The sequence below is a fragment of the Protopterus annectens genome, chromosome 4.part1 (assembly GCF_019279795.1).
Source record: "Protopterus annectens isolate FY-2018-M chromosome 4.part1, PAN1.0, whole genome shotgun sequence".
NCBI classification, from domain to species: Eukaryota; Metazoa; Chordata; order Ceratodontiformes; family Protopteridae; genus Protopterus; species Protopterus annectens.
In genome coordinates, this window is record NC_056734.1 from 115,772,221 (window position 1) to 115,797,221 (window position 25,001).

General features: G+C 41.7%; 1 protein-coding gene across 2 annotated transcripts in view; it reads left to right on the forward strand.

Annotated features, from left to right (window-relative positions):
* Positions 1 to 25,001, forward strand: part of DZIP1L (DAZ interacting zinc finger protein 1 like) — a 1,070,134-nt gene that overhangs the window by 209,942 nt on the left and 835,191 nt on the right. For both annotated transcript variants that reach the window (XM_044070018.1, XM_044070019.1), the window contains exon 3: positions 7,143 to 7,227. In XM_044070018.1, coding sequence (XP_043925953.1) covers positions 7,143 to 7,227 — 85 coding nt within the window. The remainder of the gene's footprint in view (positions 1 to 7,142; positions 7,228 to 25,001) is intronic.

Sequence of the window (25,001 nt, forward strand, 5' to 3'; positions counted from 1 at the left end):
TCCCCTCAACAGCCTGTAGGAGACACAGTACAGGGATAGGGCTTTAAGGCAGTTTGCACAGGACATGTTACTTACATCTTGCATTCTTTTAGCAAGGAACTTTTGTGAATGTTCCAATTGTTGGATGTGCATGGTTTAGGTATATACCAGAGGGGGCAGTGTACTCGATGACAGGTCAGATGAATGCTGAATATAGTGGAACAATGAACTTCTTTGACCTAGATGCCATACCTTTATTTATAAGGTGCACAACACAGAATGATTCCCACACTACTGTAGACAAGTGATGGTTAAAGGCTAGATTACTGTCTGTGTGTCCCCAAGTCCCTGACTGTTGGGTTGATTCTTAGGAGTGTGTTGTCAGTGTGGTGGTTATCCAGGGTAGATGACTTCCTGAAATGTACTATTATGCATTTCTTGTGATGTATGTTTAGTCCATGGCTCTGACACAAATTATTTGTCTGTGTCCACCCTTTCTGGAGAACATTAGAGTTGGTGGAGGATTCTGTGGCTGCTCCTATTTGTAATCATCTGCTGATATGGTAAGCCATGAGCCCTTGACATTAGGACAGGAAGAGCAAATTGGTTTATAGCTTGGATTTTGTTCCTAGATGTCAGTGCTGTTTTCAGGATTAATGTAAGACTTCTAAAGTATTCCTTACTATTTTATTTTCACATTTGTTCATATTTTATTGTTGATCCTTCATCAATTCCCAAATATTTATACACATTCTCTTGCTCAAGTTCTTTTATATCACATCCTTGTCTCAAACTGATGTTTTCTTGGTGTTGCAGCTTTCCTGTTTTAAAGGTTGCTTTTGCACATTTATCAAGACCAAATGACATTCTTATATCATCTGAAAAAGTTTTGACAACTTGCAGTTGTATTTTCATTTCCTCATCTAATGTGCTATACAGTTTTAAATCGTCTACAAAGAGGATGTGAGAAGTCTTTACACTTTGTTGTTTTCTAGGAGACAAATTATAGCCATGGCCTAAGCTGTTAAGTAGACAGCTGAATAGGTTAAGGGCAAGGCAGAATAGCAATGGTAACAGAGTCACCTTGGAATATCCCCCTTTGAATTTTTATTCCTGGAATAATGATTTGTCCTTTATCATAGCTTAATTGCAAAGTGGTCTGTCACTGTTTCATGGTCACTGTAATGTAGTCGATCATTGTAGGATGTATCTTGTATATTTTTAATCACTCTTTTTTATCCATGGATGTGGGATACTATCAAATGCTTTTTTGTAGTCAGTCCATGCCATACTTAAATGCTTCTCCTTTTTATAGTGCTCTACTGTGACTTTATTTAACAACTAATGTCCCTTTTTTCCATATGACTTTATTTTATTGCCCTTTCGTTCTGTTGCTATAATTGAGTTTTCTTCTAAATGACTATAAACTTTGTCAGCATCAGTTCCAGTTTATAGTTTATATGTCATCGGAAAGCAGGTTATTGGCCTATAATTTTTAGGGTAGCTTGCAGGTTCACTCTTAAGTAGGAGCATTGTTTTTCCTGTTGTTAGCCAGTTGGTGTCTGTTCGGGGTGCGCATATAAATAGTTCTTACTCTTGGCTAAGTCTTTATGCAAAGATGTTTTACTGCATCTGGGCCTGGAGTTTTCCAATTAGAGGCTTTTCTTAACTTTGTTTCAACCTCTCTGGCTGTTACTTAATCCCATTTCATATCCTGTACCTTTAAACTTCTTCTTCTTTCTTTTACTACTACTGTCTATTTAGCATCTTTATGTTCCACAGGATCTTCATAGATGCTGTTCTTCTTCTTTTGGCTTTTCTCGGTTAGGAGTCGCCACAGCGGAACTCCGGTCCACTAATGATTGGCAGTAGATTTTTTTTTACGGTGCTGAGGTGCCAGCTGGACGCCAAACCTTCAACGAAGGCACGCCCTACGCATGTCTTTCGAACGCCACTCGACCGCGGGGAGGACATGCAGACTCCACACAGAAGGCACTCCAGCTGAGAATTGAATGGGAGAACCTCTTGCTGTGAGGCGACAACGCTACCGCTGCACCACCGCGGCTACTAGGATCTTCATATTTACTTCTCCAAAATGTATCTATTTCTTCTTATTTTTGGTGGTCTTTCAGTTCCTTTTACCTTGTTTCCCAATTCTCTATAAAACTTTTTGGGTCATCAATAAATTGCTAATTTTGTACTTTTCCTTTATATTTATCTATGTACCTTTTAAGTTTTTCCTCCTGTGCTGAGATTTTTAGTTTATTTGCAGCAGTGTATAATAGATCCTGATCTGTAATACTGCGCATTGCTTTTATCACGTCTATCTTTCTAAGTATTTTGTTGATCTGTTCCCTCTTTTGTACTCTTCTAACAGTGGCACTTTTTGTCTTAGTTGCTTTATGGTTTTCTGTGTTCGATAATTCCGTGATGGAATTCCATTTCTCTCCTTTCGCTCCCTCACTACCCTGTGTTCTTGTGGTACACCTTTATCAGTTATTAATTTAGCTGCATAGTAATGTATCCTATTTACTTCTGTTATATTGCATGAATCTCTGTGGACAGTCCTAATTACTGTGTTCATTTGTTTTATCAAATTGACTTTTTGAGTTTTATAGACCTTCTGCAGTTTATTTCTTTCATAGATGATCTCCCGTTAAGTCAAGTAACTCTTCTCTTAGCTCATTTTTCTTCTAAACTGAGAGCACATTTTTTGTTTCCATTTCCTGTGGGCATTCTATAGAAAGTTCTATAGCATCTTTCCGTGGCACATTCTCTTCAATTTCATCCTGTGCCATCCATTGCTCTGTCATATGGGAACTCACTGGCCTTTCACTCCTCAACATTAACTACGTCAGAGTTTCAACAGTTTCCTGTACCTTCCCTTGCAGTCCAGCTTCAAGTGAATGTTTATACTGGTTTCCTGTGGAAGGCTCCAAAATATCTTCATATGGCACCTGACCAGTTGCTTCCCATTCCACTGATTTTCCCCTTAATTTGGAGTTCCATTGCTCTATCCTGTTGTGGTGCTTTCTGATGTTTTTACACTGAATCCTTCCCTTCGGAGGCACTCCTTAACCTCAGTTTCTGTTTCTTTAACTTCTGCATTACTGATCTCCTTTTTCTACTTTTCCTCTTTGCTGTCTTATTTTTTGTATTGTAAACTTTTCCATGTCCAGATTCCTTTGCCTGTATTTCTCTTCAAATATCTTTGGTGCTACTCTTTTTGTATTTATTATTTTTGCTTTCTCCTTTGTGTAGATATTACACCATATTGAGTCTCTTTTTCTTTCCTATGTCCACATTACTTCTTCAGATGTCTCCTGATTTTCCTGTTTCTCCTTTCTTTGGGGATTCATTCCATCATGCTGTGATAACCTGTGTTAGACCTTCTACATCAAATCCTTTACTTTGCAGGCACTCCATAACTCCAACTTCTATTTTTTAACTTCTGTTTTACTGCTACTCTTTTCTACATTCCCTCTTTGTGAAATTTTCCATGTCTGAATGCCTTTGCCTGTATTTCTCTTAGAATAACTTTGGGTCTGCCTTCTTTATGTTGATCAATTTAGCTTTTGCCTTTACATAAATATTGCACCATGTCAAATCTCTCTTTCTCATGTCCTGATTTCTTTTTTTATACTTTTCAAAAATATCTAGGTTTTGTTGTTTATATTTTTGCACTTCTTCAGATGCATCTTATTCCAAACAGATCAAAGTTTCTTGGTCTATGTACCGTTTTTCACAAATCTGTTGTATTAATGACCACAAATTTTTATTTGAATTTTCTGACATTTTTTTTTTTGCTGAAGTATTTTTCTTTCTCTAATTTCTCTCTCACTCTTTTTGAATATCTTGTGTCTGGAAATTCTGGGCTTTTTGCATAATAGTAACAATACTTAAATTTCTTTCTTATCCTTAATAGTCCACTCTACCGTCTTTGTGGCTCTTATTTGGCCTATCAGTTTTTGTGATTTTTGTGGACTGCTGCTTCCTTCTACAACAGGGGAGCCATCCTCTCTTTGGGCCTGGCCTAGCCCCATTGCAAGAATGTTTCCATATTTTGAGGACTCTAGACTGTCATTTTTTTCCAGTCCTGGCACCAGTGTGCCTACCAGGATTGGGCACTTTTTTATCCTGAATCTTGTGCACCCAGCCATCTTTTTTAATTTTTGACCTACTTCTGTCTATGATGTATGCTATATAAATACACTCTATATATCAGTGTCACCTTGGTGAGATTTTGTGAAAAACAGGGTCCACCTCATGAAGGTATTCACCAAGACTTGAGGATGAATTCAGTTTCAGCACTACTACTCTCCTTTGCTTGTTGACTTTTCATCTCTTCATTCATACGCTGCGTAGCTTTGTTGCTGTACCATGACTTTTCAAGTTGGCAGCAATGTAATTTATGTGTTTGTCTGTTTTCTGAATTCACTACTTAAAAAAGGTGTCTTGTCATACCTGTCAACCTCCTGGTTCAAGAAATCTGGACAAATCCTAAAATAATCGGGGGGACAAAGGCCCAAAAAATAGGGGCAGGTTTTAAATATTGCTCTTGTAAACGTAGAAAGTTGCTAGAGTAACAGGATCTGTGATCACATGCATTTTCTGAGGGATGTGAAGTATGAAACTCAAATGTAAGACATTATTTAGTATTGTCAGTTCTTAGTGATTTGTTAGAAAAACACAAATTTTATGAAGAAGAGAACAAAAATATGGGCTGAAAATCTGGACAGTTGAGAGATATGATGGCTCTTTTGTTTAACAGTTTCTTTAGGAATATTTCAATGTGATTCAGTAAACCACACTGTGACTTGAGGGAATCTACATTAGTTTATTACCCAACCAACAGCAGTTTTTGAGACACTTGTGAATCTTCACTTGTAATATTATAATTAATGATTAACAGAGCTTGTATTACATAAATTGTTTTTGTACCTTGAACACTATTTTCTTATCATGAGGACAATATAGTCAAAAATATCAACTTCATGAATTTGTCAGTTTCCGTACTGTTACTCCCATAGCAACCTTTAAAACCAGTCTGGATGATTTGGATGAGTAATGACAAATTTTCACCAGGGGATATGTGAAGATATTCTGCTTAATGGGGGACGTTGTCAGTTTCCCAACAGTATTGGGTGATGTAGCCGAGTTTCTTAGTGGTCTCCTTGGTCATAAACGTAGGAAGAATCAATAAATCCTAAGAAGAGAGAATGTTATTTATTCACAGTGGCATTTTATCAGAATAATTTAGTTGCATTTATGTGTTTTTGTTTAACAGTGCTGTCCAACTTGGTTGAGGCCCATTTTCATTGGAGGCCTGGAATAACTGTCTTGTTAATGACTTTCTCAGAGTTGCACACAAGGCATTTCAAAACTAAGAGAATCAAACCCAGGGCTACAAACTGAACTTAATTAGCAGTTTGTAGCCTTAATCCTTAGCACTACATTGACAGACCAACATAAATACCAAACGTGAAAAATGGGAAAATCAGGTAGACCCACAAGAGTCAAGTCTAACTGACAAAATCACTTACTACATGAAATTTCATTACATAGACACTTCAATACGAAGGTTGCCTTTCTGTCTTATATCGTATGAGTTACACTACCTTAAGACTTTATTCCAGTCTAACCTACTATGCTGTTCTATCAAGCTATTCCACCTGTTCTTTGGAACAAACAAATTCTATGTTTCTTTTCGGAAAAACAAACTTCATGTCGTGGCAATGCTTCCCTTAGACGGCAGCTGTTTCTTGATCGCAGTAGTTGTAATTAACCTTTCACTTCTCAGAGCATATCTTGTATTGCTTGAGACTCTAGCCATGTGTTGTGAGTTACTGTTGTAGTGACCCTCCCCAAAGAATACAGTTATGTAAGGTAATTACCATAACAGTAGATCTTTGAGAAACAGTAAAACTTCCTTACGTTCTTCCTCTGCCATAAGAGTTTTTATAATTTTATCATGTTGGTGTTTACTAGTATTATAGTTATTTACGTTTTTATTATTGAGGGCTGCTTCTTTTGTTAGAAAATGACAAGCATTTCCAGGTACTTTTTCCCAGATGTTTTGATTGATGGTCATCTCTGCACTTTGCCTACCACAAGCACACTTTCTTGCTTGGATGCACATGTTTGAAGACCAGGAGGGAATGAAGAATAGAGGAGGCTTTATAATGCAGTCTCACAACCACGTGTCAGTATGTTCATTGGTGTAAAATCCAGTTTTGCCCATACAGGGGATAAAGTCACCACTGAGAAATATCTGGTTGGAAAATGGGATACAGGAAATTGATAAAACCTAATACTGTGATTTACTATTACAGTCACCTCTCCAACAATGTACTATTACGGTAAGTACTGTATACAGCTGTTCTTTCAGAAATGATGGCCAGTTGCTTCCATTTTTTCCAGTACCAGAGAAAACAAGAATGTTAGCAAACAATTCCTACGCGAGTCCCTATCAAATTGCTATTTTTTTTTTGTTATGATAGGTACAGCAAAACTCTTCACGGCTTTTCCAAGGTGCATTGTATTTGGGCTGAGTGTATCTCCATTGTGTTTTTTCAGAATGCCTCCCTAGATAACTGCATGGAGCCACAGTTGTTCAGAGCCAGATGGAAATGTGCATGTGCTCACTCTAATGCTTTAGCTCTGGGAAATTTCTTGGCCTCATTATAAAGAAGGATCCAAGAAATATAGTTGTTTTTTTTTGCTATACCTTTTTGCCATTGTGGAATGGCTGATTGTTATGAGAGAGTGTAGAGGCATGATTCTGCAAGCATCCAGTATGTTAACTGCCTTCACTTAGACTTCATTGGCTTCTATAAACTGCAGAAAATAAATCTATGTTTTAAAGTATTGTTTCCCATTTGAAATGCAGTCAGAAAATATTGTGCTGTTTATTGGAATGCATCCATGCTAGTCTATCATTTAATGCAGGCTGTCATGTGTAGATGTAATGCAAATACATGGTGTATGAAATGATAAAATGAACGTAGTTTTTAAGAAAGAATTGTTAATAGTTATTTTTGGAATGTCTCTGCAGCCTTGCTTATTTTCTCTGTCTTATTTTTTTTTTTTGGGGGGGGGGGCATTGTATACTTATTTCTCCTCCTTTTTATCTTCCTGGTAACTGTTTTAATTTTATCTTTCAGTGTCAGTTCTGCGAGAAGTCCTTCGTGAACTATTCTTACCTTCAAGCCCACTTGGAACGAAGGCACTCAGAATTCAGTAATGCAGGCAAGTAAAAAATCCATACATGGAAAAGCAGCAGATCTCCTGGTATGACATGTAGTTATATTTTTTGTTTGTTTAGCATTAATACTGTTGCAGTTGATGCTAGTTTTAGAAATGATGCCTTTTCACATAGACTCTGAGTAGAGTGTTTAATCCTTGCTTCCCTTTAGTTTGTGTGGAATTTACCTTTTCTTGTGCTTGCTTGGGTTTTGTGTGTGTACTTTGGTTTCCTCTTTGTTCTCAGTGGCATATTAATTGATTGGTGTAATTTGTCATGTTTATCCTTGTAGCCTGGGATATGGTTGCAAAATGCATAGGGAAAGTGTTCTTTGCCTTAAGAATATGAAACGCTGCTCCTTTTTTTTTTCCCTCAAGTTTTATTTGGTTTTGTTTTTTCTTAGGCTGTCTAAAATGTAAGACTTAATACAATGCTTACTAGGCAGTAGACTGGAAAATATTGTATTTGTTACACTGTTTACTATATAGGATGCTGTTTTAGTAGCAGAAGCATGGGTCCCTCGAATGGAATTGAGTGACTGAAGCATTTCTTGAGTTATCACAGTTAAATTTATTAGGTAATTGTGGCACATCTTCTCACATGAGTATCCAGGGGGCAAACGCACTTTAAAGAGAATTGATATTGTACATGTCATGTTTGATGACATCATAGGTTCATAGGTTCATACTAGGCTATCTGCCCAAGGGCATTTATAAGCCTAGCCCATAGTTATGTGGCTTTCGCCACCCCTTTAGTTTGAATAAAAACTATGCCTATCATTTTGCTGTGCCTCTGTCAAGCAGTGACACTGAAGTAATCCCTGGGGTATATCTGCGATCTCCCATCCATTGGTCAAGATTCCTCTTGAACAAGGCCAGCGAGGTGCTCTGCCTCACATGTACTGGGATTTTGTTCCACAGCACAGGGAGTCTCTGGGTGATGAATCTGTCCCTCCAGCACGTTCTATTTATAACCGTGTCAAGGTTTAAGTCTTCCACCCTTGTGGTTCTGAGGGATCTAGATTTTTTGAGGTGAAGCATATTCATCAAATCTGGGTTTGACATGGCCTTATATGTCAGGCACAGGTCACCTCTGAGCAAGCGGTATGAGACTGAATAGAGATGGAGTTCTTTCAGTCGGGCAGCATAAGACATATTTTTGAGACCCTTTATCCTTTTGGTGAGGAACTTTTGGGGCCTTTCAAGCTGCAGCAGGTGTCTGGTCAGATACATTCGAGCGGGGCATTGTACTCAATCATAGGTCTAATGAGTGATGAGTACAGGGGACGATGACCTCCCTTGATCTAGATGTGAATCTCTTCATGATCAGGTGGGCGATATAGAAGGTTTTCTAACTACTTTAGCAACATGAGTGTCAAGCGAAGGCTACTGTCAACCTGGGTCCCCAGATCCCTGATGACTTTTCTGTGCTCAGTGGATTGCCACCTATATGGTAGCTAGGGGTAACCTTGTTTTTCCCGAAGGGTATGACTATGCATTTTTGGCGTTTAACTTCAGGCCATGGCTCTGGCACCAGTTATCCGTTTCTGTGAGGCCCTTCTGGAGGATATCTGTGTCAGATGTGTTTTCGACTATGGCCCAGTTTGCAGTCATCTGCAAACTTTGTCAGCCATAACCCTCCTATGTTTGCTTGTACTTCAGAAAAGTAGATGCCGAACAAGAGTGGACCCAGGACTGAGCCCTGTGGGACACCACTTGTGACAGGCTTCGAGTCTGACATGGCTCCAGCAACTCTGACCCTGTGGGTTCTGTCACTTAGCCAGTTTGCAACCCATCTTGTGATGTATGGGTTTACATTCAAGCTGATGGGTTTTTCGATGATACCTGAGTGGGGTATTGTGTCGAAGGCCTTTGCCAGGTCGAGGTAGGCTGTATGGACTGCCTTTCCCTCATCAATGGCCTTGGTGACTGTCTCGAAAAAGTCAACCAAGTTTAAGAGGCAGGATCTGCCTTTGACAAAGCCAAACTGGGTTGGATCCAAAGTCTGCAAGTTCCCTATGTCTTTATTTATGAGTTCCATTATGATCCTCTCCATGGCTTTGCAGATAAGGCTTGTCAAGCTAATGGGGCAGTAATTTCCAGGGTCTGTGGAGGCACCGCCCTTATGAAGTGGGACCACAGTCGCCGTGCGCCACTCCTTGGGTACGTATCCTGAGGTGAGGCTAAGATTAAACAGCTGTCCTAACTGTGGGTTTAATTCCTCGTTGAGTTCGTGAAGCACACAGCCGGGGACACCATCCGGTCCCATGGATGCTGTGTTTTTTGCCTTAGTGAGGGCAGTTCTCACCTGGGCGTTGGAGATGTTTGGGGGGCTACAATCCTCTGGAATAGATGGGGCCGGAACGCATGATATGAGGTGAAACCTGTTGGTGCTGGGGTGCTCTCAGGAGCCTTGAACCAGGTTTCTGTCACAGCACAGACATCGATGTTCTCCATATTGAGAAGGGCCTCGAGTGCGTGCATCTTGAGATTGAGACTTCTGGCATTGAGCAGCATTACCCTTAGTTTTTTTTTCCTTTTTGGTGTTCTAGGGTGGTAGGTTTAGAATTTGAGCCTTGCCTAAAAAAGGCACTATGGGGGTGGCAAGAGCCTTTGCCAATATCCGGAAGCCCAGGGGTGACAGGTGCAAGCCGTCCCTTGCGAAGCAGCGTGGCTTGTCCAGCATGTCATCCCAGGCAGACAGACATTGGATCCCCTTTGAATGACACCAGAATTTAAGCCAATTATTAAAGCTGATCATCTTATCACTGTATTGTGGCATCATTCTAGGTGAAGGTAGGATACTGCTCAAGGTCAGGGTCATACCTGCCTGGGCTACATAATCAGAGAGCTCCTCGATGTCCCTTTTCATGTAGTCCAAGGAGGTACGTCTCAGGTCGTTGACACCAGCGTGGACAATGACTGAGTCGTACTTGTACCTGCTGTTGAGAGACCTGAGTGCTTGCGTTATGTGGCGGATTCTAGCGCCCGACAGGCAGCTTACTGTGACCTTCTCCTTACTCAGTCTGGTGAGCGGGACGTCAGTGTGTCTACTATGGAATCACCAATGACAAGTGTGTCTGGCATTTTGTTTGGCCTTAAGGGCTGTGACTGTTTGACACTCTGACTGTGTGGTCTATGTGTTGCATGTGTTGGGTCGTGAGGTGGTAGTTGTTTGGGTGTCTGCTTTGGTGGCCTCTGCTGTTTTGGTAAATTTTTGATCAGAGCCTCCGAGTATGTCTTTGTGTGAGTATGTGTATGATTTGAAGTTGTGATGGTACCATGTGTGACTGGGTATGTATTGTGTGTGGTTACCTTCTCCTCCTGTCTGGTCTTGCCAGTCCTATGTTGAGAGAGCTCAGCCTCCAGTTTGGCGTATAGTTGCATCTCTCGCATGTATTTGTGTTTTGTGGGAGAAGGAGAGGATTGTCTGTGTACATGAGGCAATTGTAACATTGCCTCAATATTCCCAGGTTCACCAGTTGAGCTGGAGAGGACACTAGCAACTGATCCCTCGACATACTAGAAGTAGTAGATAAAGAGACTTTCAAAGGACTCCGGGGAAGTGGGTTTTAGGCTGGTGGGGTACTATCTATAATAAGAGTGCTTTATCAAGGTGCAAGTACTGTAGGAGTAAGTGCTAGGCTTTACAGATAGAGAATAGTCTACTTGGGAATCAAGTAGAGATGAACTTTTCAGTTATAGGATATGCTGGTTAGATCAGCAGTACAGCTCGAGGAAGGTAGTTCTAAGGGAAAATTTGAAGAGTGGAATTTAGATGGCCCGAATAGTTTAACCTTGTTTAACCGCCGCTGCTCTTGTGTGCAACAGTGGCAACTCCGCGCTAAATCGCGCTAACGTGCGTTTAGCGTGTTTTATAGCAGGGGGCTGAAGGGAGCTAGGAATTAGCCCAAAACGACCAATGGACTACTAGTTTCTGGCTGAAACTTCACCAAATCGGACAACAAGACCGCTCAGTGCTTCCCACTCCCACTGGTAAGCAAAGAAACTTCCCTCCTTCCTAATAAGGCAATGGATCAGTAACAGGAACTAAAAACAAAGCCCAGGGATCAGCAACTCTGAAACTGGACTACTCTAGTTCAGTAAGGCGGGAAAACAAGAGATTTTTTTTGTTTTTTTACAGAGACAAGGAACCAAGTATTCTCAAGTTTTTAAATGAATGAAGCACTTATACTCTTGCCTTTTTGGAGCTGGATCTTCCATAAATAAGGTTGTCTTCAGGAAGATGCTTTTATTCGGGCACCAACTTAAATAATGGGAGATAGTATAGGCAAATGTAAATTTTGAAGGAAGTAAATTCAGGCATTAAAGTTTGAAAAGGTTTACAGTTACTGATTCTTCTGCATGAAAAAACTTCAGCTTTACTCCATAGCATATCGTCTACTCCGAGGTGATCTCTGCCTAACATATAAAGCTATGTCAATCCCAGAGCTGGTGGACATGCTACATCTAAAGACATCCCAATCCCTCCGAGCTCTAGGGACCTAAACCTTGTCACCACAATAAATAGGACATGCTGGAGGGATAGATTCCTGTCCCAGAGACTTCCTATACTCTGGAACAAGCTATCCATCTATGTCAAGCAAAGTTCTTCATTAGCACTCTTCAAGAAAAATCTTGATGAGTGGATGGGAAATAGAAAATACACCCTGGGGATCACTTCTTTGTCTCTGCTCAACAGCGGCACAGGAAAATAACTTTCTTGGGTGGCGTAAGCCATGGAACCTTGCTGGCTAAGCTTATGTAGGCCCTTGGGCTGATAGCCTAGTACCTACCTATGAACCTATGATGTCTGCTGTCTTGGCCTTTTCTTAGCATAGAAGAGGATTCAACAAAAATGTATCTGGTTGTGGAAGATGAGATACATTTGTTGCTTGGTTAAGAGGTTAGAGTGAGATGATTCTGTACACATTTTTAATAGTGCTGTTGTGAACCACTACCTGTGGTGAACGTGCCACTTAAAGCCATTGTTGAACATCTCTTTTTTATTTTTGTCCCTATGTTTCTGTTGTGTCACACCCACCTTATGGGTATATGGATTCATGTTCTACTCTAGTTGCCTGCACTATGATAGATTGCAGATGGGTATTTCATCACTTCCATTTCATTATTTTTGGAGCTCAGTTTCCCCCGGTGAACTAATTTTGCACCACTCTGCTTCTTTCTTTCTTTCTTTGTCACTCTTTCTTGAACACATTTAGCATAGGAAGAGTTTCTTACTGTCTTTGTAGCAGATTTGCCTTTTGTTGTCCTTTTTACTGGTGCTTACAGTGAAAGGCCAGTCAGTAATTGGCATCATGCAGCTGGTATGGCTGTTTTTTGTATGTAGTGTAATTTAATCTGAGTGTGTATGTGTCTATGAACTCCAGGTACATGAATGTTTCTGCATACCACAGAATTATGTCCCATACAGGACAGCTTACACTACTGCACTCCATCTGGAACTAACCTCTGGTTTCCTAACTTGAAGTGGGAATTAACCACCTGTTGTTGAAAAATTAGAATAGGGCTTCAGCTGCTGTAGCCTCCCACTTCCCAACTAGTTTATTTTTTCCAAGTGTTTTGGGTTTCTAATACCATGACCTGGTGCAATTAGAGTTCATGAAATAAGTATTGTTTTAATCTTTGATTTTAGACAAGAGTGCTCTTCTCAGCATGTGTAATGTGCCCAGTTTTGCCTCTTTCTGTAATTCATACAGGATTACATGTACTGGTAGCATATTTAAATACAGTTTTAAATTATTTTTTATTAAATCTATTGCTTCTACTACTGTTGTAACTGTGTGAGTATCTTTCTTCCGTACTGCTCTCATTCTGCTTGCAAATCCTGGTATTTTATGACTTTGTATCTGTTTTTATGTAGGACACTGTAATCATTGATCAATGCTACTTTTTTTTTTTCATGGACTACTGCATCTGTTTTTCTCGCATCTATTTTCAAACTGTTGGTAATGGTTGAGTCCATGTGATATAAAACTTCATCATTCTCTATAATGTTTTGTAGCTTATGTTTCCTATGCTTCTCAACTCCTTCTATATTGTAGCATTTCCAGTGTACAGGTCCTCTGTCATGAGTGTATCATACCCGACAGCAAGATGTGAGTGTTTCCAATTCAGTACAGAACCTACATTTGTCTTTCTTCCACATTTTCAATGGACTTTACAGACCAATGTGTACACTATCCTGGGCCACCATTATTAGCCTTTCATCTTTTGGTTTCAATTCACCTCTCTTTAATCACTTCTGTGTTAAATCTTGGACAACATGAGGTTGTCTCAAGAGATCTCTGTAGTAGTCAATATATTTGTGGATTTTTTTTTATTTTTTCCTTCCTGTCTGATTCTTTTCCTTATATTCTTATGATTTTTCAGCACATTCAGTGGCTGTATGATTTTTTGTTGTCTTGGTTTGATTTCCATTCCCGCTTGATAATGACTGCTCCTCATGTTTTAGAACTTGCACTGCATTTTACTCTGATGAGGTTAGCAAATATGTATGCAGTCCCACAATTTCAGATTTATACATATAATCAGTTTTGAGGAGGTCCATATCTCCTTCAGAGCGAGGAATATATAGTCTTGGCATACACTGATTTTTATATATCACTTGATAAGCATGAAGCATTTTTGATCCAGAACTTTTTGGCTTTTTTAAGCTGTTTTAAATAAATACATCTGTTCATGTTTTATTGCCAACTCTTGATCTTTTTGCAAATGTTTATACATTCCATTCTGCTCAAGTTCCTTTGTCGTATTCCTGTCCCTGGTTGATATTTTCTTGGTGCTGCAGCTTTCCTTTGTTAAATGTTGATCTGATGTTGTCATTTTCATTCTTTCCTCAACAAATGGTTTCAGATCCAAACCTTGGATCTGACTGGTCCACTTTCTTTAGATTCTAGGATTCAACCCTCGAGCTCTTCCCTTACTGGCAATGCCCCTGATTACCGTGTTACCTCAGATCTTGTTTGTCGCTCTTCAAGATAAGTTGGGATTGCAGCTTCTTGAGCTGTGGTGGTTTTTTCGTGATTGAATAGTTAAAATTTTTCAGTTCCATTTTTCTATTGTTTTTATTATTTTTACTATGTAAGTGTCTCTATTACCTCTTTTTCTGACTTTTGTACTTTAGAGGTAAACTTTTTCATACTATTGTTGGTAATTACTTCTTTTCTTATCTCCTTTTGAGAGATACTCTTTCTCTATCTAAAAAATCTAAAAAAAGGGGGGGTTTCTATTATGGTTGCTGTTATTGTTCTTTGCTTTCTAGTATGGCTGATAAACCTACTGGATTTAAAAAGAACACTTCCTATGGGACAAGGTCCCTAATTCCGATGCCCACAGGGAGTGTATGTATTGTCTGGAGCCTGCCCATCTAGACATTTCCTGCTCTGTTTGTGCGGCTTTTAATGCGAGGGTTATTAGTGATCACAGGAATAAGTTGATTCTTAAAGGATTTCTTCTGACTTTGGGTACTTCTGCTGGTACATCTTCAGGGGCTCAAACCCCCCTCTCAGAAACCTGAAGAGGCTAGGGAGCATAGGAAATGCTCCTCAGAATCTCATCAGTCAGTACCTTCCTCTCAGCCTCTTGCAAAGGTATTTAAAACCTCAGATCATGTAACAGTTGGCACCAAGTCTCCTCAGCCTTTTTCCCGAAGTTGGCCTGTCTTAGATTAAAGTCTCCCTTCCTCCAGGAGACCCTAAAAAAGTCTTCCAGTCTACCATCCACTTCATCTTCTGTTAGGTCCTCTCAGAGTCTCTCTGAGTTGGAGATGGATAAGATGATGAGGAAGCTCCTCAGAACACAGATCAGATGGAGGTTCTGTTGGCTCTGCTTCCCATCATATCCGTGAGCCTTAAGCTTACCTTCCAACATGTGCATGCTCCTTCTCCGATCTGACCTGCTGTTTCAGAGTCTTCTGATCTGAGAGCCTCGAGAGTTGAACCATCTGATCCAAAGGTCCTGACATCCTCGACTCCGATGACTTCACTGACCCTATCGGCTCCAACTCTATTGAAGCATGATGGATCTCTGAGCAGAAGCATCGGCAATGGATCAGAGGGGTTGACCTTTGACTCCAAAGCTTTCTGAGCCATCGCTTCCTCTTGGAGCTTCTGTGTTGGATAGCTCAGCTCCGACTCCCCCTTCGGGTTTGGGGGCCATGGGGGTTGTCTGATCTGAGAGTTTCGACTTCGATAGGATTTCCCTCAGCATCTCCCATGCCCTCGGCTTTCGAAGTGGTGGGAGGGTATTGTCTCTACCTAGACTGGCTTTGACTCTTCCTCCTTTGGATCCTGCACGAGTTCTCTCATTTTACACCTCAGGGACAGCTAGCTCAGATGAGCTTCCAAGCAGTTTCCACCAGGGAACTTCCTGTCTCCGCTGACGCTTCCCCAGAGCATCCCACTGAGGAGGTCCCTTTGAAGACTTAGTTTAAGAGGAGACTCCTGGATTCCCCACAGGAATCCCTCACAGAAGACACTGCATTTGATGAAAGGGAAGGGTCCCCTAGCTCTCCATCTTAGGATGTCTCATTTGGGGACATATTAAAGATCGTTCACCAAAAATGTGGTTGGTCTGCCCAAAACCCTTCCCAGGAGGAATTAGTGCTCTTGGAAGCCTTTAGGTTTGGACCATGTACTTCTTGGGTTACCCCACCTGCAGATGAAATGATAGACCTGCTCTCCCACAGACCATGGAAGGAACCAGACTCCATAGAACCGATCCCTAAGTGCCTGGACAAGGTACTTAGTGCCCCATCAACCAGGTTACATTAGACAAAAGGTGTTCCTGTAGATGCCATGGTCATTGCAGCAGCTAGTAAAAAGGAGTTGGCTGAACAAGCTCATCTGTCCATCCCCCTAACAGGGAGTCTAGGGTGTTGGACAGGTTTTGGAAGTGAGTGTATGTATCAGGAACCTATGGTTTATGGTCACTTAATTATTTGGCACATTTCTTGAGGTTACAGAGGGACTTAATCAAGGAGCTCTCTAACTCTCCACCAGGGTCCATGCCTGTAGAGGAGCAGAAATCTTTTTCCTCACAAATGGCCACCCTGCAATTCATTACTAATGCATCCGTGAGGTTAATCTCACATGCAGCTGAAGATTCCTGAGGTTGGTTCAGACATAGCCGTTAAAAGACGTACCTGGATGCGGTTATGTGATTTTGTGGAGTCCTTTAAGGCAGCATTCATTAAAGCTTCTTTGGATGGATCTTTCTTATTTGGACCAACAGTTAGAGCTGCTCTCCTACAGTAACAAGGATGGAAAAATGCTGTCTGCTGTGGGAATCCATTTTCCTACCCCGCAAATGACCTTTTCCGGGAATCAACACCATGGTAAGAAAGTGTGGCTCAGAAAATCTCAAGAGGCTTTCTAGGAATTGTGTGGAGATTTTTCCCCCAGAGACAGAGGGAGAAACGGGCAGGCCTTTTCAGCACTGCTGGAAGGTTAACCAACAATCCCTCTCTGGAGGCAGTTGGGGAGCGCTTATCCTTGCACTCAGAAGCCTGGACAGCCATCACACAAGATTCTTGGGTGCAAAGGATTATATCCAGAGGATACTTTATTCCCTTTCCCCAAGTTCCTACACAGGTGAGAATAAGTCTCCCTGGTGTTCGACCCAGTTAGAGGGAACAAGTAACTCTAGAAATTGAAAAGCTGCTGGACAAAAGAGTTTTCAGGAGGTCCCCCCAGACCAAAGAGGGTACAGTATTTACTCAAGGTTCTTTTCAGTGCCAAAGAAAACGGGACCTGAGACCCATTTGGATCTCTGTTATTTGAACCAGTTTGGAATTCCAAGTTCCAGATGGTCATAGTTCAGTCCTTTCTGCCCCTCCTTCAGAAGGACATCTGGATGTGCTCTCTAGATCTACATGGTAAGTAGTATCATATAAAAATGAACAGATGTTGCCGAAGATATCGACGCTTCCGGCTGGGAGCCAGTCATTATTAGTTCAGAGCCCTGCCCTTTGGTCTCACCACAGCCCCCAGGGTGTTCAAATGCATGACAGTGGTAGCAGCTCATCTAAGACTGTCCGGATTCGGATTCTTTCCATATTTAGATGACTGGCTCCTAACTGCACCGACCAGGCATCTTCTGGAAAAGGCCAGAAATTACCTTCTACTTTTATCTCAATCTCTGGGGATTACAGTAAATCTGGTAAAGTCCCAACCTCAACCAGTTTAAACCTTGGAGTTTATAGGGTCTCATCTAGACAGTCAGTTGCCTAGCTGCTATGCCTCAAAACAGAATTCTTACTCTGAAAGCGCATGTTAGTCAAGTTTTGTCTCATCCCTTACCCCACAGCAAGATTAAATCTCAAAGTCCTAGGGTCGATGGCTGCTGCAATAACTTTACTACCCACTACTCATCTTCATATGACAATTCTTCAGTAGACTGTAGCAATGCAACAGTCTTTTCATCAACAGTCTCTATAACATTTAATAAAATTATCTCAGGTTTGCAGAAAATCTGTACTGTGGTGGATACATTCCAAAGAGATTTATCAAGGCCGCTCATTTGTTCTTCCTCCCCAGAAAGCCACATTGACCACGGACACCTCCCAGTTGGGGTGGGTGGGTGGGGGGTGCATTACTTGAAATGGACAGTTGAAGGTACGTGATCCCTCAAGAAGAGACCAGTTTGTTTATAAATGTTCTAGAGATGAGAATGGTGCTTTTAGCATTACAGGCCTTTCAGAGCTCTCTCCCACTAGCAGATGGACAGCATGTCAGTAGTCTTGTACATCAACAACCAGGAAGTAACCAGATCTTATCCCCTATGCCGAGAAGCAGTGAGAGTTTGGCAGTGGGTGATCTCCTCCATCTGCTTTCTAACAAAATCCAACATATTAGCAGACAAGCTCAGCAGAACCATCCTGACTCCTTATTAGTGGTCTCTTGATCAGTGTCAAAGATGATCTTCGACAAATGTGGTCAACCATACTGCGATCTGTTCGCCTCCCCTCTCAACAACAAATGGAGCAGGGTCTTTGTCCTAATTCCCCCTCCATGACAGTCACTTAAGAGATGTTCTAGTCCACGTTTGGCCCTCCGGTCTCCTTTATGGTTACCCTCACCTACCCCTAATACCAAGGTTTCTTCAGAAAGCCAGTCAGTTAAAGAGCATCATAATCCTCATTGCACCCTTCTGGCCTCGGCAGATGTGGTTCTCTTTTCTGTGGTCTCATCTAGTGCGTCCACCTTGGACACTGTGTCCCACTCCAGATCTCCTGTCACATTATGCAGAGATGACTCATCCGGACATAGCAGGCCTCAAACTGACTGCTTGGTTTCCCTCATTCTTATGATAATTAGATATTCCAGGCTTTCCTGTCCAGATGTTCATCTTGTTTCACTGCTGCAGTCATTACACTTGGGTTATCCTGCCGTCAGGCGGTCCCGCAGTCGGCCAGAGTTCCAAAGTCTTGGTCCGGCGTCAGTTGCTGTCGCTTCTTCCTTGACGTCAGTGCGCCACGGGTACACAAGATGCAGCTGACGCCATTTTCTTCAGTCTTTCTTGCCGCGTGGTGCCCGAAGCAAAAGCAGTTCGCAAGTGCTGGTCGGCCGACTCCTGAGATTTTCAATTCGAATTTCAGAACCAAAGTCTTCAATAAAGCTAAGTACCCCGTTGGGGAAACTTTTTCTTGCCTCAGACCGATGTCAGTAAAAGTTAATAATTGTATTTCTTGTGGGAAGCAAATACCTCATAAGGATTTTCATTCTTACTGTATTCCATGCCTAGGCCCAGACTACGATGTCACTAGTTGTCGGTTTTTGTGCTAGATTTAACAAGCGCACTATTAAACGTCGGTTTGACTTTGCTCGCCATTACTTTGGCAGAAGGTTCAATTATATCATGCCATCAGAACAACCGACGACCGGAATACACAAAAAAACGCAAAGACAAGGATAAAAGGACAGACATCCGAGGCCCAAAACTGATGATGAAGCCTCTTCTAGGCCAGTTGCCAGTTCGCTGGTTTTCAGTGAGGCGCTTTCGCAGCCCCTGACACCTGCTACCTCAGACCCACAGGCCGCCTCCAACTCCCACGTGGAGATGTCTAGACCTCTGGAAACTCAAGGTATTGGACCTATGGAAACTAACCCCTCAAATGGGTCCAGAGCCGCTGAGCAGGCATCGGCTTCCAAGGGTGTTTTCAGACCTTCACAACTTACTATTAAATCTACAACCAAGTCTAAAACTCCATTAAAGACAAAGAAGCAAGTACAGCATTCACCTGGACAGGCCTCCATGCCTAAAAAAACAGATGCTTAAAATGGCCGAAGACTTAATTACTCTGATCAGGGGTTCCCATCCCCCTCCAGATAAAAGGCCTAGGCAGGATACAGAATATGACTCCTCTGACCAGGTTTCCATTTCTTCTGATTCCTCTTCAGACCAGGGATACTCTTTACCCCCTTATGAGGACTCTGATGCTGAAGAATCAATTCCTTCAGCCTCTCCTCCTGAGGACTACTCTTTTGGGGAAACTTTACATACCATGAGGGAGCATTTCCATTGGGAGGGCCAGGATTACTCAGAATTCAAGAAAAGGCTCAGAGACTTTCTTTTATTGCCTCAGCACAGGCCCCTTGCTATTCTGCCAGTGTTCGATATTGTGGATGACGTGTTCTCTGAATCCAGTTTAAATCCTGATTCCTTGCCCCCTGCTCCAGTCAAGCCAGACAGGTACTACAGAGTCCCTGACTCTCACAAATTTCTTTATAAAAACCCTGTTGCTGACCCAGAAACTATTTCCCAGGGTCCCAAAGGGGTAAAGGCTTCCACAGCTAAAAATCCAGTTCCCTCTGACAGGGATTCTAGAGCATTAGACAGATGGGGGAAGAAAGTTTACACTTCTGCATCTTTAGCAGTGAGGGCTTTAAATTGCCAGTTTCATATGCTTAAATGCCAACAATATTTAATGTCTCTGTTAAAACAGAAAATGCTTACAAGTGCAGAAAATCCTGACTAAGGAAATGCAGGATTTATTGCATGCAGCTGATCTAGTGGGAAAACATACTCTGCAATGTGGTTTTGATTCATTAGAGGCTTCTTGTAGAGCAGCAGTTACAGGATCTGTGATACGAAGGCATGCTTGCTTAAGGTTTTGATTCATTAGAGGCTTCTTGTAGAGCAGCAGTTACAGGATCTGTGATATGAAGGCATGCTTGGTTAAAAGAACAAGGTTTATCTGATCATGTTAAGGCAAAATTATTGGATGCTGCTTTACAGCAGGATATTTTATTTGGTGTTAAGGCAGAAGAGGTATTAAAGAAAATGGAAGATAAGGCAAAATCTATGCAAACAGTGAAGGATTTCTTACAGGTACAGCCACCTCGATTTAGCAGAAATTGGCCCTCCGCAAATTGGTCTTTTCCAGTGTCAGACAGACCACAAAGAGGCAGATACAGACACCCAAGAGGCAGATCTCAGCCCCAAGGCTCTTACAGACCATGACAGTGGGTGCTTCAACCCCAAAAGGAGGGGAAGACAAGTCACAACCTTATAGGAAACAGTCCCAATGACTTCCCCCTTCAAATGCCAAGCACTTACCTTTTGGAAGCTCCCTTAGGGGGAAAACTAGCACTTTTTTCATAAAATTGGCATGCAATCACCCAAGACAAATGGGTTCTGAATATTGTGTCTCAAGGTTACAGGTTCCACTTTCACACTCTACCAAGGCTAAAAGGAATGCCAGACCTGCCACCAAATCAATGGGCAGAGGCACAAAAACAAATTACAGCCCTCATGGATATGAGAGCTATTCAAAAAGTTCCACAACAAGGACAAGGATTTTACTCAAGACTTTTCCTGTTCCCCAGAAAAGATAAAGCCTGGAGACCCATACTGGACCTTTCTACTCTAAATACTTACCTGGATGTTCCGAAATTCAAAATGTTGACTCTTCAGCAGCTTCTTCCCATGCTGGGCAAGAAGGCTTGGCTTGTTACTTTGGACCTCAAAGATGCATACCTGCATGTCCCTATCAGAGAAAATTGCAGATGATACCTCAGATTCATAGCTTGTTCAATGCATTACCAATTCTCTGCACTGCCCTTTGGCTTATCTACTGTCCCCAGGGTCTTCACAAAATGCCTGGCACCAGTAATTGCATTTTTCAGACAAAAAGGAATTCAAATATACCCATACTTGGACGACTGCGTTATTCAAGCAGAGAGCAAGGACATTCTTCTACAGCATCTGGCATTTGTAAAAAGATTGCTAATTTGCCTAGGGTACACAGTAAACGAAAAGAAGTCAAAACTAGTGCCCTCACAAGAGATAATATTCCTGGGTGCCAGCTTAAATACAACGGCCCAGATGGCTTATCTCACGCCAGACGAGCAAAGACAACTGACTCAGTACTTTCAATTGATGGCAACAAAAACCCAACTCCCTGCAAGAAAAATTCTGCAGGCCTTGGGGTTCATGGCATCCTGCATACTACTAATACCATATGCCAGACTGCATATGAGGAAATTACAATGGTACCTAAAAAGTGTTTGGACTCAACACTGTCACAGTTTGGAAGCAGTAATACCACTTATTCCCTGCCTACAACAGGAGTTTCAATGGTGGGCACAGGCAGGTCACCTCAACAAGGGACAACCTTTCACTCTACCCACAGCCAGGCAGACACTAACAACAGATGCTTCGGATTACGCCTGGGGAGCACACATGGCAGGAAAATGTATTCAGGACAAGTGGGCCGCAGACCAAATGCATCTTCACATCAATCAAAAAGAGATGCTAGCTGTACAAAATGCCCTAACAGCTTTCAAGGACCTTCTGCATCCAGGACAACTATTACTAAAAACAGACAACACCACAGTTATGTGGTACATAAACAAGCATGGGGGCACTCATTCTTATCCCCTCTGCAGGCAAGCCATGACCTTGTGGAACACAGCTCTAACCTATCAAGTTCATCTGCAAGCACAATTCCTGCCAGGAAAGAAAAATACTCTGGCAAACGACTTAAGCAGAAACATCATGGATCCTCACGAGTGGAAATTAAATCCACAAGTATTCAGCATGATAACACAAAAATGGGGGAGCCCAGACATAGATCTTTTTGCCTCCCCAATGAATTACCAACTACAGACTTTCTGCACAAGGACTTACCACACACAAGCATGGAAAGTGAATGCTCTCTCTTTCAGCTGGAAAAGCCTAAAAGTTTATGACTTCCCACCACTGCCTCTCCTTTCAAAGATTCTCCTAAAAGCCAGACAAGAAAAGCCAAAAATGATCCTGATTGCCCCAGACTGGCCACGCCAGCACTGGTACCCAATCTTGAAGAACTTAGCACAAGGCCCACCATGGATTTTACCTCAAATTCCGCATCTTCTGACTCGGCAAAACAATCCGATCCTGCACAGCCAGCTTAAAACCTTAAACCTGGCTCCATGGCAGATTCCTTAGTCAAGCAGACAACACCTCTCTCTAAAGCTGTTATGGATGTCATTTTGGAGGCCAGGAGGCCTAGCACCAGGAAATCCTATTCAGAAAAGTGGAAGAGATTCTGTGCCTGGAACCATGCTCAAAGCTTTGACCTTCTTGTCCCAAATATTCCTCGAATATTATAATACTTAACTGAGATGCTGGAAAAAGGCCTATCCTTTTCATCCATTAAGATCCACGCCTCTGCCATCTTGGCTCATTACAACACAGATCCTCCTATTTTATATAAATAATGAACTAAATTGGAAGCGTTTGCTTTAAGGGATGGCTTATTGCTTAATTAGTAAGTGATTGTAATTAGTTGTGTGTGGTATAAAAATGTGTGTATTTTTTTACTGTTTGATTTTCCTTGAAGGTGGAGTCACCGAAGCGCTAGAATAAAGACTAAATCTTGCTTTGCTATTTGCCTTTTTGTGTGCCACAGTCAGTGGTTTTCTTTGGGTCAGAGTTGTTTCATAACAGTTGTAGAAGAGACTCTGGAAGCCCTGCAGTTCAGCCTTTCATGCTTTGTGACTTTGGGAGTTCTCTGTGAACCTTCCAAAGTTACAGTTCTTGCCCAGTCAGCAAACCTTCTTCCTAGTGGCATGGCTAGACACTGTGACTCAGAAAGCCTTTTTGCCGAAGGAGAATATGGCCTTTCTGAGCCAACATTCAACTCCAAATCACAACTTCACTAATCTTAACAGAGGAGATTATGGGAACATTGTGATACATGGCTTCATCCATTTTGATAGTGTCCCATGCCAGAGTACACAGGAGAAAGTTTGTGTGGTGTCTAAGAAGATGGTGTCACTGCGTACATCTTCTGAACTTCCGCATTCCCATTCTACTCTCTATCAAAAAGAGCTCTCGTGATGAAGACAAATGGACCTAAACCTGTGAGTCCAGTTCTGATTATTACCACATACTAACCAGCTTGGAGGGGGTTTCCACTCAGCTGAGATTCCAGGGGACATGGGACAGGTTATAAATGAAAGACATATTGTGAAGGAAGTGAAAGCAGTGATTCTGGCTGTCAAGGAACTGACGCACGTTTGGAAACCTAGAATTATGCGTATACTCAGACAAAAAAATAGTGATCAACAAGGGAAGTTGGTACACTTTTAACTTCTGTGCAGCCTAGCTGTGAAGCATGGATGGTGATCATCATATTGATCGCTCTGTAGTGGCTTAAGCTACATGGGTTATATCCTGCTAAGGATATGACAGCCAGCAAGCTCCCAAAACATCAGGGCACCTTCTATGCACCCAGGCAGTTAGCTTGAGTTGAGCTAACTAAAAGGTTGGGGTGCCAAGCCCTTCAGAGCTTTCCTGCCACCAGAGAGAGCATTCCTCTGCAGGCTTTTCAAGGATCGACTATCTGCTTATGATGTTCCATTGCTAGATAGATAAGTTCCCTTTGGGGAAAGCCTTCCGCATTTTTTGTTTATTTTTTAGATTTACTTTCCTCATTTAGAAAGTATTTTTAAGCTGGGAAATGTATTTCTGTTGATTGCCAAGTGCCTTTACTATCTTTTTTTAAACAGGAGCACACGACATTCTAAAACTTTTTTCTCTCTGTAGAAACTGTTTAATTTACTTTTTATGGCTGACAAATGGCATTTAAGTGCTTTCTACTATGTTTTGAGTGGAAAAAGTGAAGTTTCATTATTTTTTTAATGACTTGTGCTGCTTAACTTCTCTGGGAAAGAAGCACCATTTTCAGCTTGACCACCCATCCCATGGTTGGTCCATCTTCTAGACACAAAAAGACATCATCTGTAGCTGTTGAGGTCCCTTCAGTGAGCAAGAAAGAGACACTTTTGCAGTCTTGGGAGAAGGGGCAGGGACGGTATCCCTACTTAAAATGATGTGTCCATCCCTGTAGAAGCTGCTGCCGCTATTGATAAATCTGTGTCCCAACTTTCCTGAAAAAAAAAAAAAAAAATAGAACACTAAATATTTTATCTTCTGCACCACTTCCTCAGGACAGGAGTAATGTTGTTAGTTCTGGTTCAGGGTGTTATACAGGCTATTGATCATTCTTGTAAGGTGGTTTCTGTTAAAAGAAAAAGGTTGTCTTGTTTTCCTGAAGACATTCAAAACACACTGAGGTTTTTCACTCCCTCAGAAAATACTGAGCTGTTACAACTGGCATTTCTAAAATTTTCACATATGCTGTCGCCACTGGTGGATCTGTTTATCGTAGCCTGTGGTTTCCCTGACACCTAATCTGCTGCATGTAAGAAAGCAAATGGAATGTACAAAGTTCTTCGGTCTTTCAAATTTTATACACTCATCCTAGCTGA